General features: G+C 41.0%; 1 protein-coding gene across 2 annotated transcripts in view; it reads left to right on the top strand.

Annotated features, from left to right (window-relative positions):
- The window catches only part of PAH (phenylalanine hydroxylase), an 83,968-nt gene that overhangs the window by 27,987 nt on the left and 40,370 nt on the right, over positions 1–15,611 (top strand). For both annotated transcript variants that reach the window (XM_089651817.1, XM_089651818.1), the window contains exon 3: positions 4,018–4,201. In XM_089651817.1, coding sequence (XP_089507943.1) covers positions 4,018–4,201 — 184 coding nt within the window. The remainder of the gene's footprint in view (positions 1–4,017; positions 4,202–15,611) is intronic.

Genomic DNA, 15,611 nt, shown 5'->3' with positions numbered 1-15,611 from the left:
TGATTTCTGCAATTTTCAGCTGCACTATCTGGACATTTTTAGTATGAAAAATCAATTGTCATTTTACTTATGAATATATTTGGGTTCTGCTGTAAATTAGCGCTGCATTTATTTCCTATACAGAATTGGGGAAGATAACAGAAAAAGGTTTCTGTAGTGAAGATTCCCAAGAGCACAGAGGCCTCCATAATTCTCAAATGGAAGAAGTCTGGTACAACCAGGACTCTTCAAAGAGATGGTCACCTGGCCAAACTGAGCAATAGAGGGAGAAGGGTCTTAGTAAGAGAGGTGACCAAGAACCCGATGGTCACTCTGACTGAGCTCTAGAGATCCTGTGTAGAGATGGGACAAAGTTCTAGAAGAACAACCATCACTGCAGCCTTCCACCGATCTGGGCTAGATGGAGGCCTTTCCTCATTGCAAAACACATGAAAGCCCATCTGGAGTTTGCAAAAAAGCACCTAAAGGACTCTCAGACTGTGAGGAACAAGATTCTCTGATCTGATTAATCTGTTTGACCTCAAATCTAAATGTTATGTCTAGAGGAAATCAGGCACTGCTCATCACCTGCCCACTACCATCCCAACAGTGAAGCATGGTGGTGGCAGCATCATGATGTGGAGGGGTGTTTTTCAGCAGCAGGGAATGAGAGACTAGACAGTGTTGAAGGAAAGCCAAATGGAGCAAAGTACAGAGATATCATCAATGAAAATCCATTCCACAGTGCTCAGGGCCTCAGACTGGTTTACTTTCCAACGTGACAACGATCCTAAGCAAACTGCAAAGACAACACAGGAGTGGCTTAGGGACAACTCTGTGAATGTCCTAGAGTGGCTCATACAGAGCTCTGACTTGAACCCTATTGAACATCTCTGGAGAGACCTGAAAATGGATGTTCACTGATGGTCCTCATCCAACCTTACTGGGCTTGAGAGGATTTGCAAAGAAATATGGCAGAAAATCCCTCAATACAGGTGTGCAAAGTTTGTTGCGCCATACCCAAAAAGACTTGAGGCTGTAATTGCTTCCAGAGTTGCTTCAACAGAGTACTGAGTAAAGGGTCTGAATACTTACAGTAATTACATGTGATATTTAATTTCTTTCTATTTAATAAATTCACATTACTAAAAGTGTGTTTTCACTTTTTCATTATGGGGTACTGTCTGTGTGTAGATTAGTAAGGAAAAAAATTAATTTAAACAAATGTAGTATCAGGCTGCAACATTACAAAATTGAAAAAATGTGAAGGAGGTCCAAATGCACTATATATATATATATATATATATAGTATACTATATATGGAATTGTGGTTGCGGGGGTACACAAGGATATGGAGCTCATCACACTGCAATCTGTAATATAGTACTATTATTATTATATCATACAGGATTTATATAGCGCCAACAGTTTGCGCAGCACTTTACACTGCAGGATAGCATTGTATACCACTGTATTTCAGAGTATTTTCCTCTAAACAGATTTGTCAGCTTCAGCAAGATACACTGACAATATGACTGCTGGAATCCCACTCTTTTAAATTGACAGGGCTGACTTGTCCATTAAAGAATATTAGTTCTCAGGGACCAGGGACAATGGTTATGCAGTGTAATATGGATTCAAGAGCACATTTTCAGCCACAAATTCAGAATTTTGCTGAACTGGAAAACTGTAACGTCCACATTGAACGTAAAGTGGCTCAAAGGTTGAACCTCATCCTTAAAGCTCATCTCCAGGAAAAACATTATTAGGGTTGCACCCTCACTGAATGGGTTAACTGCTATGACCTGACATTCCTCCTTCTGCTATAAGCTCATGGTCACTTCAAGTCATGAACTTATAGCAGAACTGTTCAGTAAAACAATAGCTCTAATTAGCAGCTAGGAAGCTACTTATCAGATTTATTCACCTAAAATGTCACCCCCATCCCCCTCCACTGCCGCTGCTTCTCTGCCCTCTGTCCTGCCTCTCCACCCGTCTTTCTTGACATGCTTCAACCCTGCAAGCACAGATTCCCAATCCCAGCATTGATCCCTCCTCACAACCCCAATCTCCTGCGGCTATTCTGCAGCTGCCAGCTATCCTCCTCTGCCCTCTTGTCATCATTGGGTGCCATGGGGGACCCCCCCGGGTTGCTCCTACCCCCCCCCCCCACTCTGGCATTCCCCTCACTGATCCCTGGCGCCACCTCCTTGCAGCTGTTGGCCGAATCTCCCTTCTCCGCCTTCCACCAGCTGTATCTATTTCTAAGGCCAGAGATCACTGTCATGATGGCGAGTGGGGGCTGGTAAATATGTGTGAGAGTGGGGGGGGGGGGCTGGTAAATACGTCTGTGCAGAGACTCCTATCCATTCATCAAAGTGCAGCTCAGGCTGCAGAGAAAGGGAATGTCTTCAGTCCCTTTCTTTGTCTCAAAAAGAGAGACATTAGGGGGTCTGTTTAGACATTCCTGATGTCTCTCCAATCCCCCCCCCCCCCCACATCAAAAAAAAATTATGTAAAAATAATATTGTACCTGTACAAAAAAAAATAACAGAAACACAGCTTATCTACATATTTTTGCCGCCCCCAGCTACAAGTCTAAACGAGGCCTAAGGCCTCATTTACGCGGGAATACTACAGCAAGGCCATGTTTAAGTGCACAGGTGTTCTGAGAATCCTCATGCAGGCAGTCCCATTGATGTTAATTGGGGCAGAGCATCTGCACAGAAATGCACAGGTGTTCCATGCATTCCTGTGCAGGCAGTCCCATTCATGCCAATTGGGACACGTGGACACAGCCACTGCTCCCATTTTGACATCCATGTGGGTGCATGTTCCTGAACTCACACTGTCTGCATTTGGGGCCATGCAACTACAGCCATACAGATGTCAGATGGGGAGCAGTGGCTCTGTCCTTACAGCCACTGCAACCCAATTAACATAAGTGGGACTACCTGCACAGGGATGCACAGACCACCTGTCCATCCCTGTGTGGGTAAACTCCATGGGCTTACACTTTAGTACACCTCGTGTGAATGAGGCCTTAGTATGAATTTAGCAGGATTTGTGTAAGCTATTTTGTATTTATGTGTGCAAATAAGAATTTTAGTTTAAAGGCCCTTAAAAATCATTAGCACCTTCCTTTTATTCTACTGGTCATGTACTTTCAGAAAATATATAGCTTGGGATGTCTTTTGCAAACTCTGAAAGCTATTAGTGAAACATGAAAACCTCAAGATTTTGAGAAATTTGGTTATTTACAGTTTTGCATACGTTCAATTTTCACAAAAAAGATGCTTTGTACAATTTTATATTTAGTATGAATATGGCAAGAATCTAGTAAAATTTGCTGTGTTTGTATCTTCTTATAACGATTTATGTGTATTTTTAGAAAAAATATTGTTTTGATAAACATTTGTATATCATGTGGCCCTAAAAATTAGTAACACCTCCTTCATATTCTAAATGTCATGCACTTTCAGAAAATATATGGTTTGGGGGATCTTTTACAAACTCTGAAAGCTGTATGTGAAAAATGAAAACCTCCAGATTTCGAGATATTTGGATATTTACAGTTTTATGCAGTGCAATTTGAACCATTTTTCAAAAAGGCGAAAGTTTGAAATTTTGCAAATATTTGTTGTTTATTAACTCAATACAGGTTAAGTATTTATATTTAGTAGGAATTTAGTAGGAATTTGTTTAAATTTTCTGTTTGTACCTGCTACTAATGATTTTAGTGTATTTTTAGAGAAAATAATGTTTTGATAAACCTTTGCACAAATATATTAGCACCTTTTTATCCTACTGGTCATGTGCTTTCAAAAAATATATGTTTTGAGGGGTCCTTTACAAACTCTAAAAGTTGTAATGGAAAAATAAAAAAGCAGTGGACAAATTGCAAAAATGGTCTGGCCACATGAGTTTAAAAGTGGAGTGCAGGGCCTGGCAGTGAAAGATTTAAATATCACAATAAAACATTGCTGTGAAATGTGATGTTTTTGTATGATCCACTTTTAACTACGTTTTTCCTTACAGGAACGGGGAGTTAGTCTGACCCACATAGAGTCCAGACCTTCTCGTCTCAACAAAGATGAGTACCAGTTTTTCATCAATTTGGACAACAAAAGTACCACAGCGCTGGATGAAATTGCCCGATGTCTAAGGAAAGATATTGGGGCCACTGTGCATGAACTGTCCAGAGACAAGAAAAAGGATGCTGGTAATTTTTTTTTCACTGTTTTATTTACATTAACTATGGATCACAGTATAGATATTGTCTATTGAGCAGTAATCTGTCAACTGTACATGACTGTGCCTTGCTAGTCTGGTTTTTTGTTTATGTGTGCATGCAATTTTGAACTGGATGGAAGTATTTTTTTTAACCTAACTGTAATAATTTGTGATTAGTGAACCAAAGATCCACAAACCGTAAACTTACCAAATGGAAATCTATGGGAGCAAAATCTTATAACTTGTTTCTGGCCTTCTCAAGGCCAATTTGCAAGCATTTGATGAAAAAGCTAGGCACTACCATAGTGAACATGTAACAATGCAAAAGACATTTTAAACAAATATTGCTCAGCAGGGAGTGTTTTTGTTTAATAAGGCTGGAAGGGCAACAATAAAAGATACAAAATTACTTTAAATAACAAGATGGGGATGAATAAACCTTCAAGTGAAGTGGTGCACCTGTAGTATGTATTCCAGCAAAAGGAGGGTCTGGTATAGAGTTTAGAGGAACCCAACGCCTCTTTTTTTTTTTTTTGCACTAGGTCCTGCTCAATGCCAAATCTTTATCCTAGATAAGGGCTGGTATGAATTATGAGGGGGACAGACAGACTGCGTCCTGAGGTGTACATCAGTCCACTACAGATATGTGTGAAAGTCAGTGAAGATTTGTGCAGCGGTTCACCTATAATAATAGATTTGAATAGGCCGCCTGCATGCGCCTGCATGAACCACCTGTGATTCCCAGGTGGGTAAACAGTGCCCTCTGTACAGGTGTACTGATCTCCCAAATGAATGAGGCCTTAGATTTACCCTAACACCTAAAACGGGCCTTCCGCCCTTTTTATTAAAATCACATCAGCATACAGCTCTGCATGCTGGTATGAAATATGAATAAGTTAAATCATCTCGCATTCATTAATTAAAGAAGAACTATAAACAAAACTTTTTTTTCATTTTGGATAGAGTAAAGGAGGATTATAACCCCTGTTGGTTCATTTTTTGCCATCACTATCCCATTTGGGGAGATTTTCCTTCACTTCCTGTCCCATAGCCAAAACAGGAAGTGAGAGGAAATCACTGCAAATTAAGGGAATCCCTTAGGTACCCCCCAGGCCACTAGAACTAATGTCCCTATTGGAAAATATCTGCTATATTACTTTCCTTGGGACAACCCAAAATTTGTGATTTTCTTTTACTTTCACTTTCAATGCTAATGGTAAGCAGGACAAATAGAGAGAATTAATCTCCGTAATGGGGGCACAGGCAGCAATTAAAAATTGCCATGTGTTCTAATCCCTATCCACTCTGTCCAAAACTCAAGAGGCATTGGTAATGTAATCCTGGCCTCACAGCTGCATCCTGAGAACTTCCTGTCACATGTTCCAGGAGGCAGAACCAGAATTATAAGCAGAGTTTAAGGAAGGAAAGGGAGATGGATTCATCTGCCCTTAATCAAAATGGCTACCATAAGAAGAACAAGAAGGAAAAGAAAAAAAGGTATGCAAAGAATGAAAAGCATCTGAAAGAATTTATTTGTAGACTGGCATTACTAAACATTTCTAAAGGTTGTACTTTTTATGGTAAGAGTGAATCTCCTCTTTATTCCCTTACCCAAGCCCTGAAGCTTCATTTTTACTACTTCACTTCTACAGGGCAGCACAGGTGCGCAAAATTACACACATATATACTGTATATATATATATATATATATATATATATATATATATATATATAGTGATTACTCGCTGGTGCCCGGTAATTACCGAGGTTCTCCGACGGGGAGGAGAACTGTTTTATTTACTAACAGTTCTCCTCCCTGTCAGCTCAGCCCTGTGCACAGCCATCCAAAGCAGTGTGCTTACAGTGAAGCACACAACACCCCATAGTAAAACACACCCAGCACACAGTTAACCCTTTGATCGCCCCTCATGTTAACCCCTTCCTGACCAGTGCCATTAGTACAATGCCAGTGCTTTTTTTTTTAGCACTGATCACTATATTGGTGTCACTGTCAAAGTCGCTGATTGCCACCATTACTAGTAAAAATGTAAAACAAAAAAAAATCCCAGTATATATACCGCCATTTGTAAATGCTATAACTTTCACGTAAACCAATTAATTGGTTTACGTGAAACTGACCTTGTTGCAAAATCAAAAAGTCATAGGGAAGGCTCCTCTGTAAAAATAGAAATATACTTACCTGTACCACCTCCCACATTGCATAGTTTGTTTTCTTCAGGAACTACAATGTCTCTATCAGGGGCAGACTGAACATTTGAGCACTCGGGCACTGCCCGAGGGCCCAGGGTCAGTAGGGGGCCCCATGAAATGCCCCTGGTACCTTTTATAGGCTTTTTTGGGTGTTCTTTGAGTGTGGGCAAGGACACAGGGGCCCCATGATCCCCTATTGCCCAGGGGCCCCATGAGTTGTCAGTCCGCCCCTGGTCTGTGCAATCCTTTACATCATACAGTACATCCAGGAATGTTAGATTTCTGGTCCACCACCAAGTTCTGTCGCTCCTTTCCTCAGTCCTGAAATCATTAATGTGCCTTGCAATGATGTAGGGACTTGGAGAACAAACCATAACTCCCTAAAGCCTAAACATACCCTTAACCTCCATAGTCTGAAACTAATTTTAATTAAACGCCTAACCTTTGCCACTAAAACTAAGCTGACGTCTCTTAACCTGCACCTTTTCCTTCAAACATATCTGCCATTTATATGACAATCCATACTACAATCACTACTGGAAAAAATACAGTTTGTTTTCTTAGTTATATAAGTAAATACAGACAAACATTTACAAACTTTTTTGTTTGCTGATACCAAAAATTAAGAAAAAAAATCTCTTTTCCATAGTAAAAAAAGAAATACCAGGAAGGAGTGTATGGCTAGATAAATAAGTTTAATTGTGCCTACAGTAACTGCCTATCATAGTGGAAAAGTCCTAGAAAATGCATATCTCTGCATCTTTGATCGCTCAGTTCTCAGTCTTAGAGGCAGTGAGGGAGAGCTTCAGCATCAGACTGCTGCTGCGTCCACCTTAGTGAGTATGTATGTTTGTTTTATTTAATTCCTGAACTTCTCTTTGAAATACAGACTGTCACTTATAGTAAAGTGCTTGCAGGTACAGCAGTCTATTAAGTTTGCCCTTTGGGAGTCTGTAAATAACCAAATTAGGGTTAAAATGTTACAAAGTTGCCCAGCCATGTTACAGAATTCTCTGCAAGGTTTTAGCTTCCTCTATACTGTTTCTATTTACCAGATCAGTGGCAGTTTAATAATTAATAATTTACATGGAAAGTACCAAAACCACTGACTGGGAATTAACAATTTCATCATGGTTTTAAAAAGCAGCAGCAGTTTCTGAAGTGTCTTATTGTGCTGTGCTACACCGATATTGCCTCAGCTATGAGAGATCCTCTTAAGGGCCCATTTAGACCAGGTCTGTCCTTTGTAGTGTATTTAACGTCAAGCTCAGAAGTATGGTGGCTAATTTCCAAGGGTTAGGGATGCCCTGTGCTTGCTGGGTCTACTGCTGCTGATGTTGTCTTATGTTCACCCTAGTGCAATGAGTATATATACAGTCATGGCCGAAATTGTTGGCACCCTTGATATTTTTCCTGAAAATCAAGTATTTCACACAAAAAAGGTATTGCATTAACACATGTTTTGCTATACACATGTTTATTCCCTTTGTATGTATTGGAACAAATATAAAACAGAGGCAGAAAAGCAAATATGACATAATGTCACACAAAACCCCAAAAATGGGCTGGACAAAAGTATTGGCACCCTTAACTTAATATTTGGTTGCACACCCTTTGGAAAACATAACTGAAATCAGTCGCTTCCTATAACCATCAATAAGCTTCTGACACCTCTCACCCGGAATTTTGGACCACTCTTCCTTTGCAAACAGCTCCAGGTCTCTCTTATTGGAAGGACACCTTTTCCCAACAGCAATTTTAAGATCTCTCCACAGGTGTTCAATGGGATTTAGATCTGGGCTCATTGCTGGCCACTTCAGAACTCTCCAGCGCTTCTTTGCCATCCATTTCTGAGTGCTTTTTGACGTATGTTTGGGGTCATTGTCCTGCTGGAAGACCCAGGATCTTGGACGCAAACCCAGCTTTCTGACACTGGGCCCTACAGTGCGACCCAAAATCCTTTGGTAATCCTCAGATTTCATGATGCCTTGCACACAGTCAAGGCACCCAGTGCCAGAGGCAGCAAAACAACCCCAAAACATCATTGAACCTCCACCATATTTTACCGTAGGTACTGTGTTTTGTTCTTTGTAGGCCTCATTCCGTTTTCGGTAAACAGTAGAATGATGTGCTTTACCGAAAAGCTCTATCTTGGTCTCATCTGTCCACAAGACGTTTTCCCAGAAGGCTTTTGGCTTACTCAAGTACATTTTGGCAAACTGTAGTCTTGCTTTTTTATGTCTCTGTGTCAGCAGTGGGGTCCTCCTGGGTCTCCTGCCATAGCGTTTCATTTCATTTAAATGTCGACGGATAGTTCGCGCTGACACTGATGCTCCCTGAGCCTGCAGGACAGCTTGAATGTCTTTGGAACATGTTTGGGGCTGCTTATCCACCATCCGGACTATTCTGCGTTGCAATCTTTCATCAATTTTCCTCATCCGTCCACGACCAGGGAGATTAGCTACAGTGCCATGGGTTGCAAACTTCTTGATAATGTTGCGCACTGTGGACAAAGGCAAATCTAGTTCTCTGGAGATGGACTTGTAACCTTGAGATTGTTGATATTTTGCCACAATTTTGGTTCTCAGGTCCTCAGACAGTTCTCGTCTCCTCTTTCTGTTGTCCATGCTTAGTGTGGCACAGACAGACACACAATGCAAAGGTTAAGTGAACGTCTCTCCTTTTTATCTGCTTTCAGGTGTGATTTCTATATTGCCCACACCTGTTACTTGCCCCAGGTGAGTTTACAGGAGCATCACATGCTTGTAACATTCTTATTTATCCGCAGTTGTGAAAGGGTGCCAATACTTTTGTCCAGCCCATTTTTGGAGGTTTGTGTGACATTATGTCGAATTTGCTTTCTTTCCTCCCTTTTTTTGTTTTGTCCCAATACACACAAAGGGAATAAACATGTGTATAGCAAAACATGTGTTAATGCAATACGTTTCGTGAGAAATACATGATTTCCTGGAGAAATATCAAGGGTGCCAACAATTTCGGCCATGACTGTACATCACTGTGCACAGTGATGTAGAAATGCACTTATCATTTAACTCTTTATTCATCTGTAAAAGTATTATGGATTGTGGGAAGAGAGAAAATCAGCAAAGCATAATGTTTAAGTGTTGACAAAACCACTTTATGTTATTTTTATAATTTTTATCTTAATTGCTAAAAATAGCTATTTTTTTTTAGATAGCTGGACTTACAGAAACATTTGGAGGTATTCATTGTAAGATATTTTTCTAATCTATCTCTCCTAGTAGTTGACCTTAAAGCCAACCTGAGGTCTTAGTAAGTCTACAGCGTTGGGGTGTATTTACTAAAGGCAAATAGATCGTGCAGTTTCCAAGGGCAGTTGCGCCACAGTTTAGTAAATGACGGGAAGCTCTGCTGACTTCCATTATGCAATCATGTGCAGGAAAAGAAATCCTGTTTTTTTATATTCTCCTTGCATGTGATTAAGTATTCTTTGAAGGCAAGCTTCACATCATTTACGTACTGGAGCAAATGCCCTTGCAGATTACAAGACCAGGAATGCGCTGGCACTTGCAAAGTGCACAGTCAACTTGCCTATGGAAAATCAACCTCATTTTGTATGAAAAAAAGAAAAACTTTCCTCTTCCTACAAGCATTTTTTTCTCTAACGCACACTGCCTGTGGTGCACTCACTCAGCAGTGTAAACTGCCAGCCCATTCCTGTCATGTGTAAGATGTCAAGAATAGAGCCAGGTAGCAGAACAATGCAATTCCAGCATGCATGTGCACAAGTTACTTGATTAGTGGCCCAATGCCCGAAGAGTAAAGGTGTTGTGAAGATGGCGACGGTAAATATGGTCATGCTCCTGAAAGCAGCAAAATATATCTTTCACTTGAAAGGGTAACTCCACTGATACTGATGAGATAAAAAAAAATATTGCTGGCACTCACTTCCACATTAGTGATTCTCTGATATACTTCTTGGAAATCCTAATTTGAGTAACTGTTGGACCTGTACATTACCCTCTCCAACAGAAGTCATCTGGGGAAAAAAAGGAAGCTTATACTAAGTGAAATGGGCAGCACTTGTGTTTTGATGCACTGAGGACAATCATTAACTAATCTTGGTCAATGGCTGTTAACTCTTTCTACTCCAAATTCTAAATTCAAAGCTGCATTGAAAATGCACACCACAAAGGAATGTTGGTAGCACAGTGGCTGAATGGTTAGCCCTTCTGCCTGGTAGTGCTGGGGTTGTTGGTTTGAATTCCAACCACAGCACCACCTGTCTGGAGTTTGCATGTTCTCCCTGTGCCTGCGTGGGTTTCCTCCAGGTACTCCAGTTTACTCCCACACTTCAAAGACATGCTGGTAGGTTAATTGGCTCCAGTCTAATTTGGCCCTAGTATGTGTATGTATGAATGTGAGTGAGGGACTTTAGATTGTATGCCTCTTGAGCATTAGGGACTGATGTGAATGTACTGTGTGTATATATATATATATATATATATATATATAAAGCACTGCATAAATTGATGGCACTATATAAGCACCTGTAATAATAAATTAATAAAAGGAAGCTTATACTAAGTGAAATAAGAGTCTGCCATTAGTGACCTTCCCTATTAAAATGCTATTTGACCAACTCTTATTCTAATAAAATGGCTTCCATTATTTTATATTTACTGTCCAGGAACAGGAACAGGCATGCAGAAGCTGATGTTAGATGAGCTGATCTGCATAGTCATTTTGGGTCATTGATTTAGAAAGTAATGACAGCCAGGCAACTATCATTTTCAGGAGAGATGAGCAATATCCAAAATCAAAAGCTTCCATTTGGCTGCCAGTATAGGTTTCCTTTACTGCACAGATCTGACATCCTGGATACAACTTTTCAAACACATTTTACTCCTCAGTCCGCTGATACTTGTTTTTATCAGTTTGTGTGGAGCTGACCTTTAAATTTATCTGACTGCATTTAAATACTTGAGCAGACAGTTCAGATCAGGGGTGGACTGATAACTCATGGGCCCCCCGGGCAATAGGGGATCATGGGGCCCCTGTGTCCTTGCCCAAACTCAAAAAAGCCTATGAGAAAGGTACCAGGGGCATCTCATGGGGCCCCCTACTGACCCCGGGCCCTCGGGCAGTGCCCAAGTTTCCAAATGGTCAGTCCGCCCCTAGTTCAGATCTTAAATTAACTTCATATAATTACAAACCTATAATATACAATGCTAAAACTGACTTATTAAATAAGTAAAAATATACCCAAATGATACAATCAGTTTAATTAAATGACACTGAGCTATATAAAAATAGCTCACTAATTAAGTATCTAATTTTTGACCCCTGTATTCATTTGGCTTCAACTTGGGTGTTCAGCATAAATGCATAGAATGCATCTTTTCTTCCTAAAAACAAACCAGTATTTATTGGTCAGGACACAGAATGTCCTCAGTTTTCTCTGGGGGTCAGTGTTAAACCAGCTCCTGCCACTGATTTATAACTCGGCAAGAAGACAACCCGCCTGCTCAGACAGACACTGCAGTGACAAGCATGACAGCAAGAGAATGTTTTCAGAAATCCCTTAATGCCTAATTGGATTATTTTAGATTTAGAGAGAGTGAGATGCTGGCGGGACATCTGAACAGAATATAGTAGCCACAAGCAAGTCTGTTTTTAGAAATAGATAAGAAAGGCTTCATTGTCTCCGCTGAGAAAACGTTTCATAGTTGGGTCCTGCTTCCTGAAAAATGCACACAACAGCCAATTATATAAATTTATATTTTATAATGTCTAGTATAATAATAGTAAAAGATCCTTGCTGACATTTCTAAAACCATCCAAGAGTGAAAACTAAGCAATCCTCATTATGATATAACAGCCACTTCAGATGAAAAAGAGCATTAGCAAAAATATGCACATAAAGTCCCGTAATGTTTTCTCACCAAACTAATAAGTACCACTAAGCACCCTTTTCAGTTTTCTGTACAGAGTCATAGATAAAATAATAAATATGTTTTTATGTTTTACAATGCTACTACTATACCAAAAACATGACCTGTTTTTGGATCCTAAGAGGGATATCATTATACTCATACAAGCTTTGCAGACAGCATTTCGGTGTACAGCTTCCACATTGATATTGCATAGAAATTGCAGTGGTGAACGGTTAAAGCTTAAGATGTATGCATAGTCAGAACTTTTTTATCCTGACTTTCTTTTGGCAGCATACATATGAGTTGGGCACCCGTAGGACCCCATACCAACAAATTGAAACTCCACTGTTCTCTCTTCATAGGACTACAAGCACAGAATCCCCCTTACCTGTGCCGTGGCAAATCTATGGTAACTTTTGTTGGATTTCCTCTCCTGAGTGAAGTTCTTTACATGGCCAGTGATTTGGGTGAGGATGCCCTGTGGAGTGGGGGAGCAGTGCTGGGCCTGCCAGCACTAAAAATCTAGAGAGGCAAGGCTAGTAGTCAGTGGGCTCTTTTAACCTTTCAGATTAAGTTCCTGGCCACAGTGTGGTGGATCACACAAGGTGCCTTTCACAGAGTTACTCATCTCTCCTAATTCCAGTCACTAGTGTATGTTCTGTGCATGAGTGGCAGAGGATAGTAGCTACTGTGCAGGTACAGCTGTCAGGTCATTTGAGGTGATGAATCTGGTGGCCATTTTTTACCCATTTAGTGGCCGCCACAGTGCATGCATGGCTCTGCCAGGAAGCAGCCAGGAGCATGTGACACTGTATAGGCTACTGATGCCACAGCCTGTAGTTTACCAATGCCTGTTACCACAACACAGTCCATGATGCGATATGTGGGGTCTTCCAGCCTGGAAGGTAGGTGATGGCCAAATAAGGAAGGGAGGCTGAGGCATTTTGCGGCACTATATTAGGAACTTAATGGCATGCATTCTTTTATATAACTGATGGAGCACTAGCTGTCACTGCAAGGGCTTCAGATATACCAAATTAGGTGCAACATCACTAAGTTCTCTGGCTGCATTCAGGGTGGTAAAGTTTGATATGTGGTGTGATGGGAGTCACTTTGGGTGGGAGGCTTATGGAACCCAGCTTACTTTGCAGAGGTCGGGAGACCCCTGTCTCAGCTCCCCATATCTGTCTTATGTACAAGTCACCCTGTGTCTCTTAGGGGCACAGGGTGACTAATGGATTCTGAGAATGCGGTTGGTATTACTTCATATGAAGACTATTCCTGGTTGTTGATTCTGAACTAGACAAGTGAATTGAAAGAGCTGATCAGGCTGGCCTCTCCTCTACTCCAGTGTAGGAGCCTGACTGTCTGCTCTGTAGTGAGATCCTAATTCATCAAACCATTGTCTAGGTGTGAATTCCCATTCACCTTTTGTTTTGATCACCCAGCTAGCTAACCTAATTAACTTACTGTTTAGAGTGTTAAGTCTATTTCTGTATATAGCTGCATTTGCATATGATCATGTGATCAGTCTCAGTGTGTATTGTATAAAATGCCCCTTGAGTTTAAAATAAAGAGTTCCATGCTCAGAAAGACTGGTGTCTTCTAATCTTGTATGGGCGACTGTGGTGTATGTTGTCGGTGTTCGGACAGGGAAGCGGTATTCTAACGGAAGTACTCAAGCGCAGTCTGGGTCGGTACCGTTACATGCTGCTCTGTCTGTTCAGCCCTGTCAGGTTGAGTTTCCACTTAAAGCAGCCATCAAGAGAGAGGAATGTAGCATCTAGAGAAAGATATTCTGCAAAGCTGTTCTAGACATCACTCATTCAGGTTACACAGCTTCCACCAGCACCATGGATCTCTGAGGGATGGTTGTTGGGCCTACCCAAAAAAGGTAATTCCTGGAAAAACAGTTTGTGATAATTGCTTTGTTGAAGCAGCAAAGAGAAAAACTCTGATAAAAGGGAAGTAGTTGCCTTGATAAATCAGGTTATGCAGGATTCACTGAAATGATTTGCTACTCAATCTACAGGTGTTCAGGGTGCAAAACACCTCCTCAGATGTTGTCCTCCATTTAAATTCAGTAGTTGGCCTCACGTGAGATGGAATGTTCCTTGGATAAAAGCTAGAAAAGGCAAGAAAGTAGATGTTGGATTTTTTTTATTTTGCCTCAGTGCAACCCTCCACATTACACCACAGTCCCCCCTCAACATCAATGTCCTCTGCCCCACCTTCAAACTACAGTGACCCACCCCTTTATAACAGTGTCCTCAGTCTACCCTTCACATAACAGTCCCCCCTTACATGACTGTCCCCTTCACATCACAATCACCCTCCTCATATCAGAGTCTTCACTTCTCTGCCCCCCACCCATCCCTTTTACATCCCATTCCCTCTTCACATCAAAGCCCCCATTCATACCAGTGTCCTCAGCCCCTTTGACCTAAAACCTCCCTTCCCATCCCAGCCCCCCATTCCCCACAGTCCTATCTTACACAGCAGGGCAAAGTGCTGGAGACACAGCTGGTCTGGACGAAGGGAGGGAGCTGCCAAACAGGTGGTTGGTTGCTAGGATGGTCCTGTGTCCTAGCAACCAATCATCTACTTTGGGCAGCTTCTGCCATTTGTCTAACCCTTCCCTCTGCCCTGCTGTTCATGCCCCTCTTTTAGCAAAGACCCTTCCCAGGAAGCAGGCCTGGGAGGTGAAAGTCATCCAACATAACCACCTCCCCAGGCAAAGCCTGGAAGAACAAAGACCCTTCCCCAAGGTCATCTCATATATTTATATCCTTGCTTAACATACACCTCTGCTGGCAGTCTGTTGCAAGCATCAGCTACTCCTTTAGAAAATTATTTTTTCTAAGTTTATTTTTGAACTTCCCCTTGCTACTTTTATATCATGTTGCTTTGTTCTTAGCTTTATACTGAAAATATGGCTCTCCTGAACCAATATGAGGTTGAAAAAAAAAGCTAAGTCATTCCATTACAATTATTAACATTGAGTTTGAGGTGGGTAAGGTATTACAGGTGAAAAATTCCCCCTCTGTTCTTGTTCTGATGAGAACCCAAAATTTTGGATTTTGTTTCAGATTCACCTTTAGTGATAACAGTCAACAGAGCAAATAGAGAGTAATAATCTATCTAATGGGGGTACAGACAGCAATGAAGAACTGACACATGTTCTAATTTCTCTCCACTCTATCAAAAACCAAAAAAAAAGTTTTGCCTTTAGAAATACTTGAAGTGAACTTTGTATTACTTTGTGTTAAT

This window comes from Staurois parvus, unplaced genomic scaffold (genome assembly GCF_062004578.1).
Source record: "Staurois parvus isolate SC_StPar_1 unplaced genomic scaffold, SC_StPar_1.0 ptg000025l, whole genome shotgun sequence".
NCBI lineage: Eukaryota > Metazoa > Chordata > Amphibia > Anura > Ranidae > Staurois > Staurois parvus.
This window is presented reverse-complemented; position numbering and strand designations above follow the sequence as displayed.